Source organism: Euprymna scolopes, chromosome 16 (genome assembly GCF_053919585.1).
Source record: "Euprymna scolopes isolate OS-2025 chromosome 16, ASM5391958v1, whole genome shotgun sequence".
Lineage (NCBI taxonomy): Eukaryota > Metazoa > Mollusca > Cephalopoda > Sepiida > Sepiolidae > Euprymna > Euprymna scolopes.
The window spans coordinates 16,438,716-16,460,581 of record NC_136497.1 but is presented as its reverse complement, the minus strand read 5'-3'; the positions used below and the strand labels follow the sequence as shown (position 1 = coordinate 16,460,581).

The 21,866-nt window shown below is 32.6% G+C and overlaps 1 protein-coding gene across 1 annotated transcript in view; it reads right to left on the bottom strand.

The window, feature by feature from the left end:
* LOC145295857 (BPTF-associated chromatin complex component 1-like) overlaps window positions 1-21,866 on the bottom strand; it is a 61,875-nt gene that overhangs the window by 14,060 nt on the left and 25,949 nt on the right. Inside the window, exon 4 of the mRNA XM_080141585.1 lies at window positions 17,682-17,827. Coding sequence (XP_079997711.1) covers window positions 17,682-17,827 — 146 coding nt within the window. The remainder of the gene's footprint in view (window positions 1-17,681; window positions 17,828-21,866) is intronic.

Genomic DNA, 21,866 nt, shown 5'->3' with positions numbered 1-21,866 from the left:
AAATGCTGGAGTCCCTCAGGGGTCCATCCTGGGCCCAACTCTTTTCCTGATCTACATTAATAATCTTCCAAATCACATCCTTACATCATTCGTAGACATTTTTGCTGACGACACTACCATCTATGGTAGTACATCTAAGACAGTAAACGACCAAGTTCTCTCCGATTCTCTCTCCTCTGATCTTGATCACGTTGTACAATGGGGAAAGGAGTGGCTGGTTACTTTTAATGCATCTAAAACTAAGCTTCTATCTTTACATCATCAACATTCTGATCCCCATCTGGCATTAATTAAAATTAATGGCTCTCGTCTTGGGGAGGCCTCAAGTTTTGACAGGCTTCTGGGCTTGACCTTTACTCCTGATCTTAAATGGAATACGTACATCAAATATGTTGCCAAGGCCACTGGAAAAATGGTCGGATCCTTCTATCGATCCAGTAGATATCTCACTGCTGATACAATTCTCTATCTATATAAGAGCCAGATACGTCCAAGGATGGAATACTGTTGCCACATATGGGCAGGAGCTGCTAGAAAAGACTTGTCCTGCCTTGATAGGGTTCAAAATAGACTTTGTGGCCTGGTGGGAGATGTCTTTTTCTCTTCGCTGCAACCTCTATATCACAGAAGAGATGTTGCGAGTTTGTCTCTGCTTTATCGTTATTTTCATGGAAAGTGTTCGACTGAGCTTCAATCTATGGTCCCCCCTCGCCAAACTTTCACAAGAAACATTAGACTAGCTGAAAACATTATCAATAATTTTCCCCACTCTTTATCTGTGCCTAAACCTAAACATAGATTCCATGATCAAAGCTTCTTTCTTAGAACTGCACGCCTGTGGAATTGTCCTCAGTTTTCCTGCTTTCCAGCTGTCTATAATATGGTTGTCTTCAAGTCCAACGTGAACAAGTTTCTGATGAGCCGTTCCACTTAAGTTAACAAATTTACCGAACTTCCATTACTATCGATTACTATATTGTCCTTTTGACTACTCTACACTCTTTAACCCTTATCCTTGAGTGGCCTATCGGCCTTGATAAGTGGTGACGCCTATGTAAAAAAAAAAAAAAAAAAAAAAAAGTAATACTTTGAATTTCATGTAACAAATATCATTTATGAAATATTTGAGAATCTTGAACACGTAATTTAAAACATGTACTGCTTTTTTTCTTCTACAATGTTCAAAAGAGTATACAAACCCAATGCATAAAATCCCAATAAAAAAATGCACACAAAAAACACAAGACAAAAGCATATCTATTACTAATGGTTGTCTTTATTAAAAAAAAAAAGACGTTGACCTGAAGAATGACTGCCCAGCATCAATAACCTAGCCGAATACACTTGTAAATCAGAAAATTATTGGCACTTACGCAGAATATGGACTGTGTTATAGACGGTATATTCCAAGCAGTTTACATAAACTATCAAAAGGTGTCAAATGAAAGTTTTTTTTTTGGCTTACATCTTTTCAAACCTGCCTAATATAATTTAGGCTGTGTTTCTGTTAGGGTCAGGTTGTGTTTTGTTTGCAGACAGGTTTCCATTTTTGACAAAATTCAATATTTTCCTCCAATCCCAACTTTAGTAAAGTCATGGTGACAACTGTAACCAGTTTTCACAAATTCATTAATTTTATTTTTTTTTGCAAAGGAGTCACCACTTATCAAGGCCTGGAGGCCATTTGAGGATAAGGGTTAATAAGTGTACAGTAGTCAATGAAAAAATATTGTGGAAATTTGGTAAATTGGATTACTTAAGGGGACAGCTGATCAAGAACTTGTTCACATTGGACTTGAAGATGACCATATTGTAGTCAGCTGGAAAGCAGGAAAACGGAAGAGAGTTCCACAGAGGTGCAGTTCTAAGAAAAGAACCTTTGTTCATAAATCTACGTTTAGGTTCAAGTATAGATAAAGAGTGGGGGAAATTATTGATAGTGGTTTCAGCTAGATAAGTGTTCTTCATGAAAGATTGACAAAGGGGAACTATAGATTAGAGCTCAGACGAGCATTTGCCAAATTTTCTGCACTATTTTTATCGCACTTGCCAATTGTTGGCGTCTATGAATTTTGACACCTTTCTGCGGTTTACATAATCTGCCCAGAATTTATTGATGATAACCCGGTTCATACTCTGCATAAGTATCAAATTATCGGTTGTTTTCTCGACCAAAAGTTTTATTTAAAAATTACACATCTTTACTACTCAACTTTTGTATTGGGATCAAGTTGTAGTATCAGTTCTCTATGTTTTTCCCCCTCACACAGACTGTACCTTGAAAAGTTAAATAATCTACATTAAAAACTCGCCTCTCATCTAATTGTGACTTTACGGCAAAGTGAATAAAGAGGGCCATAAAACAAGGATATATATTTTTTAATATTTTATGTGACAAGTTCTCTCATATTTTACTATTTTTCATGATTAAACTTTAATCCTAGACATGAACTATTAATTACTACCTGTCTGTTGATAGAACTTCAAAACACCCAAAATTAAACAGTGTTGACCATGATGACATTAAAAATTTCATGAAAAATAACACTTTAAATATTTTGTTCTAATTCATTAAAACTTTGGGAGTAAATTTACTATTCTTTTAAAACGTTTTCTTTTTTTTTATGAAATAAATGTCCGTTTCTTGTTTTATTTTTTTTTTTTTTAATTTATGGTACAATATATTTTTAAAATCACATTAAAATGTAGAAAGACTTAAAAATATATACATATTTTTAAAAAAATTAAATGAAGCAATGCTAAAAATAAAACAATCCATAAAAGTTGAAAAAAATTATTTTACAGAACAAATGTCATATTTGCAAAAACAATATTTTCTATTTCCATTTAATTTTTATTTTTACAGCGGGTGCAATAAGTATCCGATACAAAGCAAAAAGTTCATTAATTTTTATTCCACGAAAACAAAAACAATAACAAAATGTTATTCTAATGTATTTTTGTATGATAAATACAAATCTCACATCAAAAATCATCTATAATTACGCATTCACTAAATAATTACATAAATGACATATGTAGGGTTCAAAAAGTATCCAACAAACAAAAATAATATTAGTTTTTAGTAATATGGCCTTTACTTGCCATAACAGCTTCCAAACGTTTGGGATACTTCCTTATAAGATTGTTACAAAGGTTACTAAAAAACTAATAGTATTTTTTTGTATGTGTTGGATACTTTTTGAACCCTAGATATGAAATTTATATAATTATCTAGTGAATGCGTTATCATAGATGATTTTTGATACGAAATTTGTATTTATCATACAAAAATACATTAGAATAACATTTTGTTATTGTTTTTGTGGAATAAAAATTAATGAACTTTTTGCTTTGTATCGGATACTTATTGCGCCCACTGTATGCATATTTTTCCCCTTATCCAAGAATCCAATGTAATGTGTGCGTGTGTGTGCACCTTTTTCATTAGCAATAAACATGACAAAAATGAAATTACTTAAAATATCTTAATACTGACACACACATCCTCAATGAATTAAAAGTCAAAATATAGAACAGAATACAAATGTCATAAACACGAGCATATTATTACAAATCTATTCAAACGAGCCTGGATGCCTGACCTTGCCCAGGTGTTTGGAGGTGTTGTGTGTTGAGCAAAAAAAAATAAAAAATTGTAGTCGGCAGGCAGGCTCAAACCGTACCGCGAAGGTGGAAAAGAACGTGTGAAAAAAAAAAAAAAAGTGACATACTGGAAGTGACGTAGGTTTAAATTAAGGCTAGACAATCAAAAAGAGGCGATGACTTTCGAAAATATCAGCAAAAAAACCGACCCCTCCCTGTAGAAAAGTGCCCAGTTGAGGGTGAAAGAAAACATGTTTTTGGCTAATTTTTCGACATTTCTCGTCTGAAGGGTCGAGCTTCAAAATTATACGAATCTTGTGAAAATCGGTCACCTCTGTCGAAAGTTTCAGGCAGACATACAAACAAACATACATACATTTAAACAGACAGGTGAGATTTATACTATAGATTACTGACTATTCTTGCTAACACGGAACTAAATCAGTAGTTACATCAATAAAAATGTGATCCGTTATTACTTTAGAAAATAATTGATTTGTGGAAATTATGTTAGTTCATAAATTCAAATCAAAAAATAACAAAAAGAAAAACGTCTTGTTTACATCTGCTGCTGTTGCTGCTGATGATGATATCTACTGACTTATTGCTGATACTACAATAAGCAAAAAAGTCAACTGTTAACCGTTTTTGGTTTGGTAGTTTTGTTTTACAGCATATCAACCCTTTTCGGGTTATTTAATGCTGAATCCAGTTATTTTGGAAATAGTATTCATGTTGCATCCAACTATTTTGTAGAAGGCTTTTATTCTTCAAGCCATATCTTCAATCGCTAGTTTGTAGTGTTTGCTTAAGTTGATTTATAGTGGATTTTATTGTTTTTGTTCCCTGCCCTGCAGGACATGAATGAGTTTTGCAATGGGAGAGGGAGAAGGGTTACAATATTAATGTTTGGTACATTTTAAGTTAGGAAACTAGTCAGGAAGTGTGGGAGATAGAAAAAGAAAGGGGGAATGGAAAGAAAGAAAAGAGGGAAAAGGTGGGTTGTTGTTTTGGTTTTTGGTTTTGCAGAACATAATTAAGTTTTGCAAAAGGATGTATATAAAAAAAAAAAAAATCAATGTTAGGTGCATTTCATTTCAGGAAGCCAATATCTTCAGACAGCCTGATCTGGTAGCACCAGTAGTTAACTGTTTTTGCTAAAATGGAAATATTGTTTTTGTTTTTTTTCAGATAATTAGAAATTGCAACTACAAAAAGATAAAACATACAATTAGAATTTTAATGTATAAAAACAATCAATTTACTCATCAGTCAGGCACATATTTTCTTTTAAAAATGTTCAATACTCATGTTAAAAATTATTTAGACAACAAAATAAAAAAGGTTTAAAGGGCAGAATACAGGCACAACTTTCCAGTTGAAAATTTAAATATTTCAGATTTGCATTGCATTTGATCTATTATTAATCGTTTCCAATTAAGCACAATCCTCTGAATTTTAATTTCTTGCTAATGAGATGAAAAGAGACCCCAGTAAATAAGAAAGCAAAACTAGGTAAGTTTAAAAATGATATCAGGAAAAGGCGAGAATCGAACCCAGTAGGCAAGTGTTAAAAGATAATGGATATTGAAATCCTAGGAATGCAGAACGATTGCGATTGTTCTCGCAAATAACTAAATATTATATATGTCAGAGATAGAGCAACTGTCCATTTTTTTAAGAAATAACTGGATATTAAAAATGTCAGTTAAAAGAATGAACAAAAACAAAGTTGAAAATGATATGTAACAAATAGGTTAAATGATACAATTTATGGATTTCTGTTGTTCATGAGAGAGGTGTTAGATACATGTGCAAAGGGCACGAGTACATTGAAACGTATTGACCTCGCCTCTGACGTCATAAAGAAATGAGATTCTCAATATATTGAGACAGGGTTCTAAGTTAGAAAAACACAGACACTGATAGAATCAGTTAGAAATGAGAGTCGGATAGCGACTTTGTGAAGCTGATGCCCTTAGAGGCGAAGGGGGGAGGAGATCATGTAACCATACAAGCTTGAATTCCTGAGTCATCAATCAACCGGCTGATGAATTAAGAATCACCATCCATATTTTGTAACTGTCTTCGTGTCGTCTTTATAACAACTGAAAGGTAAATGTATTTTGTCTAGCATCATCTTTTAAACGAATTTGTATAATTTTGTATAACCACCTTCAAGTTACTTGTCTGTGCCCTCCGCCATCATAAGTGAAGTATCTCCCCTCTGATGTAAAAGAACTGTATTACACATTCCTTCAATAATGAATCTGTATCTCTCTTAGCTCTGTTATAAATGTCTCTCACAGAATATAAATGTCTTTATCATCCTCTGTTCTGAGTCCCCGTTATATGTGTGTCTCCGATATGAACCTGACTATTCAACATGTCTCCAATATGAACACCTGCTACACAACATTAAGACCTCCTAAACTTAAGCCACAAATTTTAGACATTTTCTAGAATCGACATTAGGTAATAAACTTTGGTCAAAATTAAAATAAGGATTCTAAACATAAGGCTTACTCCTATTATATCTTGATTTTAATTTTTGTAAGAGAATATAAAAAATAGTGCTAAACTATTCTATTTGGACAATTAATTTAACACGACTTAGGCCAAGTATTTTTCTAGTACATATTTAATTATCATGCATGTATGTATGTATGTATGTATGTATACATGATAATATAAGTTAAAATGTGGATTGGTCAATTTATTATAGATACATTTATCAAATTAAAATTTTTGTTTCATTAATATTTGTAAAAATAATTAAAATTGTTCTTATTTTAATAATAATCGATTTGAGAAAATCATAATAGCAAATATATTTAATTCAATTATTTGCAATTTGCAACCATTTTTTTCCTTACTGATACAAAGAGAGAGGAGAAACTCACAACCAACATAAACACGTCACTCTAAGAATATGTTTTCACCAAGAACATTTTACCATTAGATGCCATTACTACTGTACTCTTCTAAACATTGGATTATAAATAGTAGTAATTTTAGTAGTAATAATAATAATAGTAGCATTAATAGTTGTACCTTTTTTTGGTAGAGGTGACGGGTTTCAAACAAGAAAAATTTAATTATGATTTTTACAAAAAAATCAAATATCATTTATTTGAGATAAAACCATTTTGATTACAAAAAAAAAAGTAAAAATAGTAATTTTGATCTTAAAAATGAATTTTTGAACATTTAATAGAACGTCATTTAAACTTAACTTAAAATTCTTAATAAACTGTTAATTTTTATTTATTGTATCCTTATCATTTTCTCCATTGTTTCACAATGTCTCGGCCAACTATTCCGCTAGCCTTCGTCAGGTGGTAACTGCGGCGGGATAAGAATTCTGAATCTCCTGATTCCAGGAGATTCAGAGTTCCTATCCCATCGCAGTTACCACCTGACGAAGGCCAGAGGAATAGTTGGCCGAAACGTTGTGAAACAACTAAGAAAAAGATGAGAATAATAGTCCGCAATAAAAATTAATTAAAAAAACGCATCTCAATAATGAATTCCAATTAAATAATATAAACTGTTATGTGATTAAAAGTTTGTATTTAAATCCAATAAATTTATAAATACAGATTAAAGCATCACTTTTATAATAATTTGGTTCAATTAATAATTTAATGGCCAAACAAAACTATAATAATCAAATTTAACTTTCAAAAACTCCACTTTTAAAAAGAAATGGTTAAGAAAAATAAATAAATAAATGGCATAATTACAAACAAGGAAAACAAAACTGAAAGTAAATCTCACTCCTGAGCATTGCTGAGTACGTACAACTAGTATATAGAATTCTTTAGAAAACAACATAATATAATTAAACCTAATCATTTTAAAAAATAATATATAAGTATAAAAAGACTAGTAATGATTATTAATAATTATCATTGTATAAAAATCATAATTGCTTTTTTGTCTTGCAATGCGACTGCATAATATATTGATAAATATATATAGGTTCTTGTATATTGTGTACACTGATAAATATATCTGAAAATAGTGATATTGACCTCTATGAATATGCTAGAATAGCTATAAGAAAGCATGTGTAACATATTTATGTATGTTAATGTTGGGACGATTAATAGGGAATCGAAATAATCTTTTTAGAGTATTGGAATCAGAAAAATTTGTGGCTATTTTCCGATGCCAAAAACTAATTATTTAATTATAATTTTTTTTATTCAATTTTGTTCAAAACAAAATCTTCCACGGCTGATAGTAATAAAATGATAAAGATTTATTGATTTTTAAATCTACCAATAAATATGCACATTTAATATGTTCTTGTGCGGTAATCAGGTAATAAAAACAACTTTAAAGTTAAACAGTAATTTATAAAGAATCGGAATTTGGAATTTAGTATGGAATTGGTAATTGTATCGGAATTGGGAAATTATTGGAATCGTCCCATTACTAATATATTTTTTCATGGGAATTGCCCCAGACAAAGTATGTAAGGAACTAAAATAAAAATAGTATTTCAAGGTAAAAAAAACTTGCCAATAATAAGTGCTAGATGGAATAGATTCTGATCCAAAAAACCGTAATTCTTCTTTGTCAGAAAAATCGCTTACAGAATGTGAGGACTACTAAAGAACATAAGGGAAGCAAGAGTTACACAAAAAAAACCCAAAGATCTACATTCTACTCTCCTTAAATTATAACTTGTTGTCAAGTTAATAAGAAACCCTTGAGACTAAAACCAGAAATAAATGTCCTATCATATTCTCTGTTCTAGATATCACTTTATACTTAAATATGACACATGAACCATACTTAAAAGATAATGTATGTGCAACCAAAATCCAACCATCTTCTATCCATTGCAAAAACATATTTCAAATTCTATTGAATGTAGGCTTAGCAATAATTAATGAAAAGGTATTTAAAAATTAAAGGTCTACCACAAGGTTCTACAAACAGTATGTCAACATTGAAATGTATTAGATTTCACAAACAGGATACAAAAATAATAAAAATAGAAAAAAATAGAGAAAGTATTTGGTTCACCCCACCATATAACGAGATGCTGAAAAACAAACTATGAGAAATTTCTATATTTTCTAGACCTCTATAACTATATCACTAGCCCTGTATGTAAACTGTGTAATAAAAATTATTTGAAACCAAGTTAGGTGTTATTAGAATTTAGAAATGATTAAACGCTCACAATAAAATATGAATTGATAGTGATAAAGAGAAAAAAGTGACAAAGATTTCCAAGAACACAAGTTCTTTTGCTCCAAGCTCTGAACATCATAATACCATATCTAGGATTGGTTATTTCTATAAATTTCCAGTTTAAAATAAAATACAATAAAACAAAAATGTTTTTTCATTGATTCTGGCATGAATGCATAGCCCATTATATTAGAGTATTCCCTTTTATCATAAAAGAGGGCATTCAATAAGTAACGCTCCTGACCCAATTCCTGTTGTCTGATCTGGCTGCAATTTGATATGAGCAATGGTTATGTGGCAGATTACAGTTCTGAACTAATTGTGGTTTCTGATTTACAGGTGTTTTTGAAATAGAGCCTGTTGAATGTCACGCAGTGTTCAGCTTTTTATATTTGAAAGAACATGCACAACAGGAAATTTTTGATGAAACAAAAGAAAGACATGGTAAAGATGCTCCATAATATGACTTTATAAAATAACAGCATCATGAATTCAAATATGGCCAGAAATCTGTAGAAACAGCTTCCAGACCTTATGCTCCATTTCACCATTGATTAAGTTGACGCTGCCATTTTGAAAGATACACACATGACTATTTGCTAAATATTCCAAGAAGTAAAGATTAATACAAGATATGTGAAAACTATCATTCTTGAATACTTGCTAGATGGATTTCCAGATTGATAACACCTTTATGGAAGTGAGAACAGGGAGAGTGCTAGAGGATAAATTTTGAGATGTGCCAAGAAGATGATGTGCCAAGAAAATTTTTCAAAAGACTAATTACACAGAATGAAACCTGAGTCTATCACTATGATCCAGAGACCAATGCCTAGTAACTGCAATAAATTGCCTCTGCTGGCAAGGTCATGTTTATAGTTTTCTGGAACCAGAATGGGTAGTGATAACAGATTTCCTGGCAAAGGAGTAGAACAATAACAAGAGGCTATTATGCTTCACCTTTGAAAAAATTAAGAGAAGCTATCAAAATGGAGAGCCAGGCAAAATTAGCAGTCATTCTTTTCCTGCAAAACAATTCTCCAATCAACAACACGCATGTCACCAAATCAGAAGCATGGGTGTGTGGGTATGAAATTCTTTTCGACCATTCTACTCTCTTAACCTTGCATCCTCTGATTTTCACCTCTTTCCAGCCATAAAGTTGTTTTTGAAAGAAAAGTGTTTCTAGATGATACAGCCTTAATTTCTTAAGTCATGTGATGGTTCCCCACTCTTTATGTGTGCCTAAATCCAAATGTAGATTCCATGAGCAAAGCTTCTTTCTTAGAACTGCACGCCAGTGGAACTCTCTGCCGCTTGCCTGTTTCCTACCTGACTACAACTTGGACGTCTTCAAGTCCAACATAAACAAACTCCTGATAAACTGCCCCCTTAAGTAAGACACTCTATCAAAACCCCCAATACTAATGATTACTACAATACTATCTCATTGATTACTGTACACACAATAACCCTTATCCCTGAGTGGCCTTCGGGCCTTGATAACTGGTGACCCCCATGTAAAAAAAAAAAAAAATTAAAAAAAAGGACCAACATTAGGTATTTGACAAAAACGGTGTCCAGAGTTGTATTAAATGAAGGATAGTTCCTATGTAAAGAAAGACTAATAATAGTGCAATGTTTTGTGTTCTACTGATATGAAAAGTAGGTCAGGGGCATTACTTATTGAACGCCTCTGGTATTAAGATGTATTTATTCAAATCTCCTGACTAATATAGCTTCAGAGCATATATCTGGTATCTACAAAACTCTAGAAGGTGAGTGTAAATACTAGCAAAAGACCATTGCCCATGATTGAATGGGAAACCCAGTCCTTTTTCATTTAGTTCATAACATTACAGTTATCACTTTTACATTTTGTAATATTCACTTTTGGGATACAGTTGAAAGATTTTCTCAGTATTATGTGAGTCTAAGAAGGTGTAAATTAAGTGACATTATATATTATAATTTTTTTTTTCTTTTTTGAATCCTTTGAGATGACGCTTCGTAATTGGTGTAATCAATTTTTTTTTTTCAGACTGTTATCCTCATCTTCATAGTTGTTTCATCATGCTTCGGGGATCGTGGCGCACTAGATAAAGACGTTTAGTATCTATGGTTCCAGGTGAACATTGTCTGAAGATGCGGTTTCAATCTCCCCAAAGCATGTCAGAGGATTAGTTGACCAAAATGTAGTGAGGTATCAACTATGGAAGGCAGTAATTACTGGGGATACAGTGTAGAAACTGAGCATTTTTATCTCGTCATGTTTAACCACCTGAAGAAGGCCAGAGGATTAGTTGGCCGAAACGTGGTGAAACAACTATGAAGATGAGGCTAACAGCAAAAAACGAATACACTAAAGTGACATTAAATCAAATACATTTGCATGATGTAATAGTATTCAACTGCTTCAAGGCATACTTGGCATTTTCTCTGGAATGAATGAGGACCCATGTGCACTGCTGCCCCAAGCCCTGAACCTCATAACATTTGAATTTTTTTTTATTTAAAGAATTTTAAAATTATGAATAAAATAATGTAAAGCTTGAATGCAGACATTCATGATAATGGCATACCTCTTTTGATAAAAAATTTACATATCTAAATAGTTTGGTAGTTTCAGAATATATATGTGATAGTGATCCGTTTCTAAAACCGAAGGAGTTTGTGAATAAAAAACAAAATGAATTTATTTATTTATGTATTTGCGGATTGTTATCTTCATCCTGATAGTTGTTGTTGTTGTTGACCTTCTTCAGGTGGTTAACAACAGGATAGGAATGCTAAATCTTGTAACTGTATTCGCAGTAATTACTGCCTTTCATAGTTGTTGTCTCACCACGTTTTGTTCAACTAATCCGCTGGCCTACTTTGGGTAGGATTGGAAACACTATCTTCAGACAATGCTCACCTGGAACCATAGAGATTCAACATTTCTATCCACTGCGCCATGGTAATTACTGAGGATACAGTTAAAAGACTCAGCATTCCTATCCCATCGTGGTTAACTACCTGAAGAAGGCCAGAGGAATAGTTGGCCGAAACGTGGTGAAACAACAACTATGAAGATGAGGATAACAGTTCATAAATATACAAATTACTTATCTCAAAGGATTCCAATAAAAAAATGGATATAAATCGTAATTTTGCATGTTTGTACCCAATGAAGAAAATTAGAAAAGTTTTAGCTGCAACTCAGTGCTCCTTGAAGGTCATGAGAGGAACTGAAGAATTGTGACAGAGTTGTGGAATCAATGGCTAGCAGGAAAGATCATAGCAGACATTCTGACTGTCTCTGCACAATGAAGTTCATTCAGAAGCTGGCAAAAAGATGCAGCAAGATCTAGGCAAGGCAATGCAGAGTTTGGTGAGAGATGGGCATCAATGACCATGAAGAAATCGCTAAATGACCATCTTCGACACTTCTTTTACAAAAGTTACAAGGGCCAATTACTGCCAACGCCTATGATAAACAGCTTAAGAAAGCCAAGAAGCTTCACAAGATCAAACACATTCACACCAGTGATGCTGTGGTTGTTCTTTTCTGAGATTCAATCTCAATTCAGATGACTATGTAAATGTTCGCTGTTGCCAAGCACAGAGTGTAAGGCTTTGTGTCACAACTCTGGCATAACATCTCAGCAGTTGGCAGAGAACATCCATGACTTCACCAATCACAACATTTGCCTCTTATCCCCACCAGTTGACCTGATTTCAACCCCATGAGCTATTATATGTACGGTACGCTTAAGAAAAACACCAACCATGTAACACATGCAACACAAAATATGAGCAAGCATCTCTCGAACGATACTGTGAAGGCAGCATGATTCATGTTTATATCTCATCTGGAAGATGACTTCTTTGGGTGAGCTGTACTCAGAAAATGATCAAGAGATGCACTCTGGATTTTAATAATACATCAATAGATATAAATCAAGATATGATGTGCTTTGCTTTCCCAACACATATCAAATTTATCCCTAACTCCCTGCATGTGTAAATTATATTTTTTTTGGTAACTTATGTTTTTGCATTTTATATTTCACTCTTTGTGTATATTAATCCTTTTTGTTTAGAAGTTCAATGTATGTCAAATATAACAAAGGCTATTCAGTGTTAACAGACTATGGATACCCCCTGCATAGGGGTGCCTGCACGTGGAATTTTTGTGGCAAGAGGTGTGCAATCTCCAACCACACCTCTCCTGAGTCAACATTGTTAAATACCAATGACAAGTGGAGTGTATATATATATATATACACACACATATACATATGTATGTGTGTGTTCAGGATGGCTGGAAACAACGGTGAGCACATAAGCGCCTAGAATTCCCAAATGGTCACCCACCTGGTACTAACCAGGCTCAATGTTGCTTAACTTTGGTGATCTGACGAAAACCGGTGTGTCAACGCGATTATGCCGCATGCAAATACAACAGAGCATATATAAATACATGATCACGATCACTAACTCAATGTTAAGTCTCCTGTGAATTTCTTCTTTTTAAGCAAAGAATTTCTAATTTTTCTAAGGTGTATGTGCATGAAAAGAGATGGTATTAACATAATAATAACCGATTGTTACTGCACAATGAAACGGATCTGTAAAAAAAAAAGTACTGAAATTTTAACATGCTGGAGGAGCTGTTTCGCAAGAAAAATATTTGGATCCTGGAGTGTACCTACACTTATTCTTATATATATATATATATATGTGTGTGTGTGTGTGTGTGTGTGCGTGCGTGTGTAGCAAGTGAGTTTAAAGAATTTGGCTAAATCTTTATATAGGGACTTATCAGGGTATATGATCAACTATTAAGACCTAGTGTAGAATTTAATGCCATTAATTATAAACAATAGATAATAGGTATGTCTGTGGAATTATAACTAAGGCAATCAACTAGCATCCATGCAATGTTCACGAGTCGTGCTCGTGCGAAAATTCTAAATTGTTAAAATGTATTCGCCCGAATTCGGGGTTTAATAGCTCTTAATTCCTTCCATTCCCATGGCAATTGTTTGGTGACACTGAGGTAGAGGCTCAGCAAATGGAGCAAAAGGTAGTTTTGTGGCTGGATTCAAATTTCATGATCGGCAAGAACTGTCACCCCTACATTGATGATTGCATAAGCATAAAACACTAGTGTCTGTAGGTATAAATGAATGATTATTATTAATTAGAATTATATATAGATAGCAATAAAGGTATGCAGTAAAAAGAAAAATACATTTTACATATAGTAAAAATACATTTTATATATAGTAATAATATGTAGTAATGAATAGTGATACTTACAATTAGAAACAAAAATAGGTTTAAGACTCCTAAAACTTGTATTGGAATTCTCTGCAAGGACCCATGGTACAGTGGATAGAGTACTTGGTGAAATTCAATTACATTCCTAGAGATGTACAGTTTAATCCTCAGTATGAGTGACTAAAAAATTACACTGCTAATTACTTAGGATTTCTACCCAGTGATAGAACAGGCACAGCCTACTCTGGTGAATTAAATGAAGGGTTCCATTTGAAATTCCATGTACATTTTGTACATTCCCGGGTTTGACAGAAAGATTTGAATTTATTAATATTTACATTTAATGAAAATACATTACAAATGAGTAAACCAAAATATATTGGGCTTGATATTTCCTTTCACATAATTTATGTCACTAATGGTTGCCACTCCAAACCTATCAATTTTATTTGAACTAGCGTGACCCGTGGAAATTCAATAGAATGATAAATATGTCTAATCAACAAATGTTTTGATAAAACTGATATTTTTCTGGATAGTGCAAAAAATTAGTTTTTTGGACAAAAAATCCAATAACATGCAGCAAATATGAGTTTATTAACATTTCTATGAAAATAGTGTCCATTGTATTTTAAATATAGAACTGGCCCAAATTAGATCAATTAATAGGTATTAATAAATACTCAGGAAGTAATATTGTGCTACATATTCAATACAAATAATAAAACAACATCATAAGAGACAATCTTTAATTTATTATTTAGTTTAGCACCTTTTGGCAGACAATGATCTTTTTTTCACCGTGTTTCTTTTGAATATTTCCTTCTTTTTAGGTAACGTTTCACTGACTTTTTCTTCGGTGAAAAACTGCTGCACATCAAAATTACGAGTTTTTTTCTAACATCATTACAATGATCATATATTATAATATATGAAAACGAGGTTTTATGAAAGGGAGGTCACTCTCATAGTCTTGTTCAGAGTTGCCAGATTTGTTTTTTTAAAGCCAAATTTTGCAAATTTGGCCTTTTTTAAATTAGTTTGACCTTCAAAGATTATATTTGGCCATTTTTTAAGCTTAACGTAAACTAACCAATGGAAGTAACAAGCAGAATATTATGTAGATGAATGTGACAAGATCACGTCTTTTAAGATTCTAACAATTACTGATGTATATCTCGCCTGTTTAAATGAATACAAATTATCCAATCGCCATAATTTTTTTTTTTTTTACCAAAATAGCGATCTATCTTTTGACTGATCAACATTCTGAACGCCATGTGTTTTTTAAATATATTAGCAGAAATATGTTTTTTGGAAGGTAAGCATAGAAGATTAGACAGCTTGATTGAAATGGCTTAACCCCAAGATCAATCGTGAGAGGATTGGGCAAGAGATATTTGAAATAAAAAATCAGTTTTGATTTAGAACTTAGGCTAGATATCATCTGTTTGAATTCATATACAGGATGGAACAAAAGTGTTGCCCCTAGAAAAAGCGACATGATTCCATTTCCATTTGATGAAAACCGATTTTCTTTTTTTGTTGTAGATCATCTACTAGTTGATCAGTTGTGTGCAAATTCCAAGAGCGATAGGAGCCTTATGTCATGTCTGAAAGTGACACAATGTTCAACGAGCAAGATCGGAAATGCATCGCTGTACAACTCGTACTCTACCAATCTAAGTTATGACAACAGAACCATTGTCAACACCCTCAAAATGTATCGCTAGATTACCATGAATAACAAGAATATGATGAAAACAAAGTTTCCAGCCACGGTTATGATCTTCAGTGTGGTTTCAAGTGAGGGCCATATCATGCTAACATTTTTGAAGTTGTTTTGAAGGTCAACATCAAAGTGCACCTGGATGTCCTGAAGAGAGTGTGGTGATCCCCTGGTGCAATCAGGTGGCTGCTGGCAAACCCAGGGTGTGGTAGCAAGACTTGGCGCCGGCCCACAAGTTCAAAGAGACCCAGGCTTGGTTTCAGAAAGGGTGCTACGACCTTGTAGCCTTCTCCCACTGGCCACCCCTTCTCCTCAGAATTGAATCTGCTGAACTACTTCATTTGATCATATGTTGAGAACATCACCAACATGACCTCCTACAACACCAAAGCCAACCTGATCGCCACTATCCACTTAGTATTTGCCAAGCTCCCAATGGCACTTGTGGAAAAGACATGCTTCCAGTCCCGGACCCGTAGGGAGGCAGCAATTGAGGCTGAAGGCAGCTACATTGAATAAATGTCAGCTTTACTACATAATCAAGTTACCTGAATTGATTTTTTCAATAAAAGTTTTAAAATAAAGCTTTAAGGTTGTTTTCTTTAGGGCAGCACTTATCGTTCCACCCTGTAATGACGTTTTTCCTTTGTCTGGGAGTCAGAAATTTTTGGATATTTCACAAACTCAAGCAAGTCAGCTGTCTCTAAATTCCAATCTGTACATTCTTATTTAATCACTTGTTTCCAAGTTTTTCGCGGCCAACTAACCTTCTTGCGATTCAAGACACCCATGCTTGTGCAATGGCTTATCCAGGATGCCATGTAGATAAGAAATAGGAATATTCAGACTCCCCCTCAACTTTTACAGGTTAATACTAATCGTCAATTCCATACCAAGACAGAGAGATGCTGGGCCCCCATTAAGGAGCTATGCAACACAAAGAATAGCTTAACATAAAGTGATTGAACAGATTAAATCCAGAGGAATTGTCAATAAAAATGTGGACACATAAATGCAATTCATCATCAATCTCCGAACGCTAAATATTTATTTACTTTCCACAAAGTATAATATACTGCACGAGGCTGGAAGGTAGGAGAACAAGCCAGCGTCCAAGTGGAAGAACCAGTCTGGCCTCTGAAATAGCCTAGGCAGCTCCATCAGATTCTTCAGTGGGGGTACCTCAGGTAATTAGTGATTAACTAACTTCTTTTCAGAGACAGAAAACAAGGCCTGACATACCACAGTCCAAAGACCATTGAAATAGCCAGTCTCTGGAGGATTGATTGTCGAGAACATATTCTCGACTGATATTTAGGGAGAAGAATCATCCATTTTCTTGCACTTATCATATAAGTAGGCGTAGTGGGAGCTCTGGAGTCTTTCACTGTTTAGAACCTAGAAAATCATTGGATAACATAGGTAATATATTACTGCTTCATGTCCTCAACCAGTTCGATTAAAATGGGAACCTTTTGCATTCAACTAAATGCACTTTATTTCAATAAATTTGTTATTAATCGTTATCAACCGAGTCTGCTACAGAAAGTCATTTCACAGCATTAAGTCTAACCGAAGCATTAGACAAAGAGAAATCATATGCCAAAACGCTTGAACAGTACTTTAAAAGAGAGGAGGATGTTTTTATCCCATGAAAATAGGAAAACCCATTTTTAGAAAAATAGATAAAGAAATCAAATACTGATCTCCTCACACAAATATCACAATTCATCAAATTCCCTTAAGAAGTTTATTTTTGTTAGAAATGATGTTAGATTTGAGTTAAAAAAAAAAAAACAGGAAGAAAAAAATTAAAAATTAAAAAGGAATATTAGGCTAGAAAGCAATAAAAAAGTCTTTTTTTTACCTGAAGACCGTTGTTTCTTTTGCTGTGGTTGTTCTGCAGGTGGGTGCTTCTGTGTGGTAATAATTTTCTTTGGCGTCGTATCTACAGGTGGCTGAAGACCAGAGTCTTCATATGCTTTTCTTTTGATTTGTGCTTTGATTTGTGACCTGTGATACAAAATCACAACATGAAATTTGTATCAATTTTTTTTTAAAGAAAGTTTTTAAATTACTTCAAATTAATTGATTAAGAACCAAATTTTTTTAAGTTGGTGGATTATGTATAACTGTGAAAGTTCTACATAAAATGACGCCATTGAAATTGATATTTTGCTAAAATTTCTTGACCAAACTTTAAAATTTTTTGAATTATTATATTAATTTAACATAAACTTTTCACATAACATTTTTGCTTTAAAATTATACTTAAATTCTTAGAGAGGAGTTAAGTTTTCTCTGTAAGCTTAAGATAAAATATTCCACCGTTAAAAATTCTGAAAAGGCATTTGGATATGGAATTTTTTTTTTCTTTTTTTTTTTTTTTTCAAAAAAAATTAAAACAAATCAACTTTGAAAAGGGTGTCCATAAAGTCCGTGTGCACTTTAAAGAAATGATAACTTTGTATTTGCAATAGATATAATCTGTAAAACTGATTAAGTAAATTTATATTTTTAAGGTCACTCAAGGCGCCGAGTTCCAGCCAACCTGTCACCAAGCCCTCTCCCTTATATTTTTTTTTCAATTTTTAAAATCGTTGTTTTTTTTTAATCGTTTTTTTTTTTTTATATTCAAACAGGGTTAAGTTTCCTTTTTGTTCTTCTTTACCCCCCCCCCCAAACGCACACACCTACAAGTCCCGGGAAATGCTAGGTACCCCACCACTAGTTAAAAATAAAACATGTATACCTTATTGCTGTAAGCCACTTTATAAACAAACGTTTTGTTTTGAATTTACATGACAGCATCACACGTCACTCATGACATATGCGCTAAAAAAAAACAAAAAACAATCAAATATCGGTGCTTGCTATCATTTCTATTGATGTGCACATAAAAAGTTCTTAACCAATTCTTTTCAAATTTTATCTTGATTTATTTTCGTACTAGAAAGCCTCACTTTCAAAATGTTCAAACTTAACTGGAAAGTCACATGTGTTTTGTTCAAATTCTGTAATAAAGACATTTCTTTTCTCTTATAGTTTTAAAAATATGAAACGTCATCGACTAGTAGAACTTCTGTTTCGAGCATTTATATGAACAGATCTAAAATGTGTGCATCTGAAAAGTCATCTACCGCTCGCAGACACAACATGGCGGAGTGTTTCGGTGTTAATAAATGGAATTAAATTGTTATTTCTTTGAACATACAAATCACAACAAAAATATTAAAATACCATTTTCAAGAAAATTTTATTTTGAATCATAAGTTTTATATTGATTGACACAGAAGAAATCTATTAATTACTGATTTAAAAATTATGAATGTCAGATTAAGTAGCAGAATGTGCCTTGACCAGCGCTAAACGGTACATCATTTGGTATTACTAATTAGTATAATCAAGAAGCAAGTAGAAAATTCTTAAGTCTTTAATGTATCATAATAAATCATATTTCATTTGATAATATTTATTAATAATAATAGAAATTAATATTAATAATAATAAAAATTTATAACATTAATAATAATAGAAATTAATAATAATATTAATAATAGAAATGAATAATATTTAACAAAACCAACATAAAACCATTTTTAATGTCTATACAGAATTGTTTTCATATTCTTTGACCGTAACCTTTAAACTTTACCCTTCTCATGACCAGTTACACACTGCACAAATGATTAGTGTACAATCAACATGAAGACCAAGTTTCCCCAAACTGATGATCTTTAGGTATGTTTCTAATAAAGGTTACGTCATGCTGTCCCATATTTTTAAAAAGGAACTCAAGCCATGTATGTAGCAGCAAGAATTAGCATCATGTCAAATCTCTGAGAAAAGCAAATGGCTAAAAACTTCCAGGACTTCACCAGTGACAATATCTGACCACCAAATTTGTTTCATTACAATTTAATGGATGTATTATGCGTGGTGAGTAGTTGAGAAAGATACCAACTATGCTGTCTACAATACAAAGAAGCTGATTCGCAGAATCAAACCGTGGTTCAAGTGTCTCTCAAAGGACACCACAAAGGACGCATGCACCAGATTCAGGTTTTGCCTGGAGGCTGTGGTCGAGGCTCAGGGCAAAAGATTTTCTAAGAGATGAACTTTGAATTTTGAGAATAAATTACTGGTGTTTTTACTTTCCTCTCCAAAATGTAAAAAACCTAATCAAACACTCATGTATGCATTATATATATATTAAATTATAGTGATTCAATGAATTTAAAAAACCTTTTTTGAAGTGAAATGTTTGAGCTTAATATCAAAGATTTTTATTATTCTAAGCAAGACAAAGAATACTTTAGAAATTTTATCTCCTTATCCTATAGGGTTTCGATGTCTACCATCTCTTCAGAGGAGAAAATATTAGCAAATATTTATAAAAGGTATGTACCCTATTTGCTAAAGTCAGTGAGCCATGGAAAATCAAAGTAAAAAATAATTGATTAATCAGAAGTCATATAGCAAAGGAAATTGAAGAAAAGGATATAAAACTTGAGATCCAAATTGCGCGGTAAAATCCATGGTGACTATTCTTTAAAGCAGTGAGGTAATAAGATCCAAGCTGTATATTAGGTAATCCGCATAACTGAGTAGATATCCAGAACAGGCATATTCCTGGAGAAATTCTTCTTTATGGGTTCAGTGAAAAGTATTTTAAAGTCTGGCAGAAACTTTTTATTAGAAACCTATGAAGTATATCTTCTATAATATAAAGCTGAACATCTGTGTGTGTGTCTGGTCACAAATAGGCTCCTATATGGTTGACTATTATAGAAAACTGATCACATATAATGATAGAAGATGTATTGAGACACAGGAATGGGTAGGTTTCATCTGGCATAATGATGATTCATTAAAATTGTGGGGTCTGCATACGCGCCTGGTCCAAAAAGTATGGAAATAAAAAATTTAAAAAAACGTTTACAAGTGTTTTTGATATAGATGTACATAATAATACTTTGATAAGTATGTTTTAACTTAAATAGGGATGGTATAATAAAATTGTGGGGTCTGCGTTCGCGCCTGGCTTCCATAGAATGGAAATAGGCACAAAATTTAATAAAGACTTTTCATATCTATCTGCGTAAGTATACTTTGATAATTATGTTTCAGTTTGAAGAAATATAGTATAATAAAATTATGGGGTGTTCGTTCACGCCTGACCTCCATAGAATGGAAATATGTCACAATATTTAACAAGGTTTTTTAATATAGATTCACAGAATATTGTGATAAGTGTTTCAGTGTGAACAGGTATGGTATAATAAATTATGGGATTTATCTATTTTATTTTTACTTTCATCATATTTTGCTTTGGTTTTGATATCCCCAAATTCGAAGCTATCTCTTTACAACCCTTCCTTTTCATAACCTATCATACTTTCATAAATCAGAGTCCATTTTCTGTAGGCTGTTTTTGAACCCAGTCAACGATGGGTACTTTTGCTAGTATATATATATATATATATATATATATATATATATATATATATATATATATATATATATATATATATGTATATGTTATATCAAAGTTCTAATTATTTGGTTAAGGTAATATATATATATATATATATATATTAGTGTTGGGACGATTCCTAATTTTTATACGATTCCGATTCCGATTCCAGGAAAATATTGATTAACGATTCCGATACCAAGTACGATTCCGATTCCGATTCCTAGGGAATTATTGTTTTGAAATATACCAGGTAGTTTTATACTTATGATCGGGTAGTTCCCAAATATGTTCTCTAACTTTGGAAGAGATATTTTATGCCTACACAGTCGTGTTTTGGTTTAAATAAAATTATTATATAGTAAACTAAACGGAAAAATTAGCAAAATTTATTTTAGAAAAAATTTATTTTACTTAATTGGAATACAGAAAAAAAAACAAAGAAAACAGAATTAATCCTTCAGAGCAAAAACAAATAAAATAGAATTTATATTACAGAACAAAAACAAGAAAATTAGAGAATAAATTAACACAATTCATTATTTTGGTCCTCATAATTAACAGATTTAATGAATT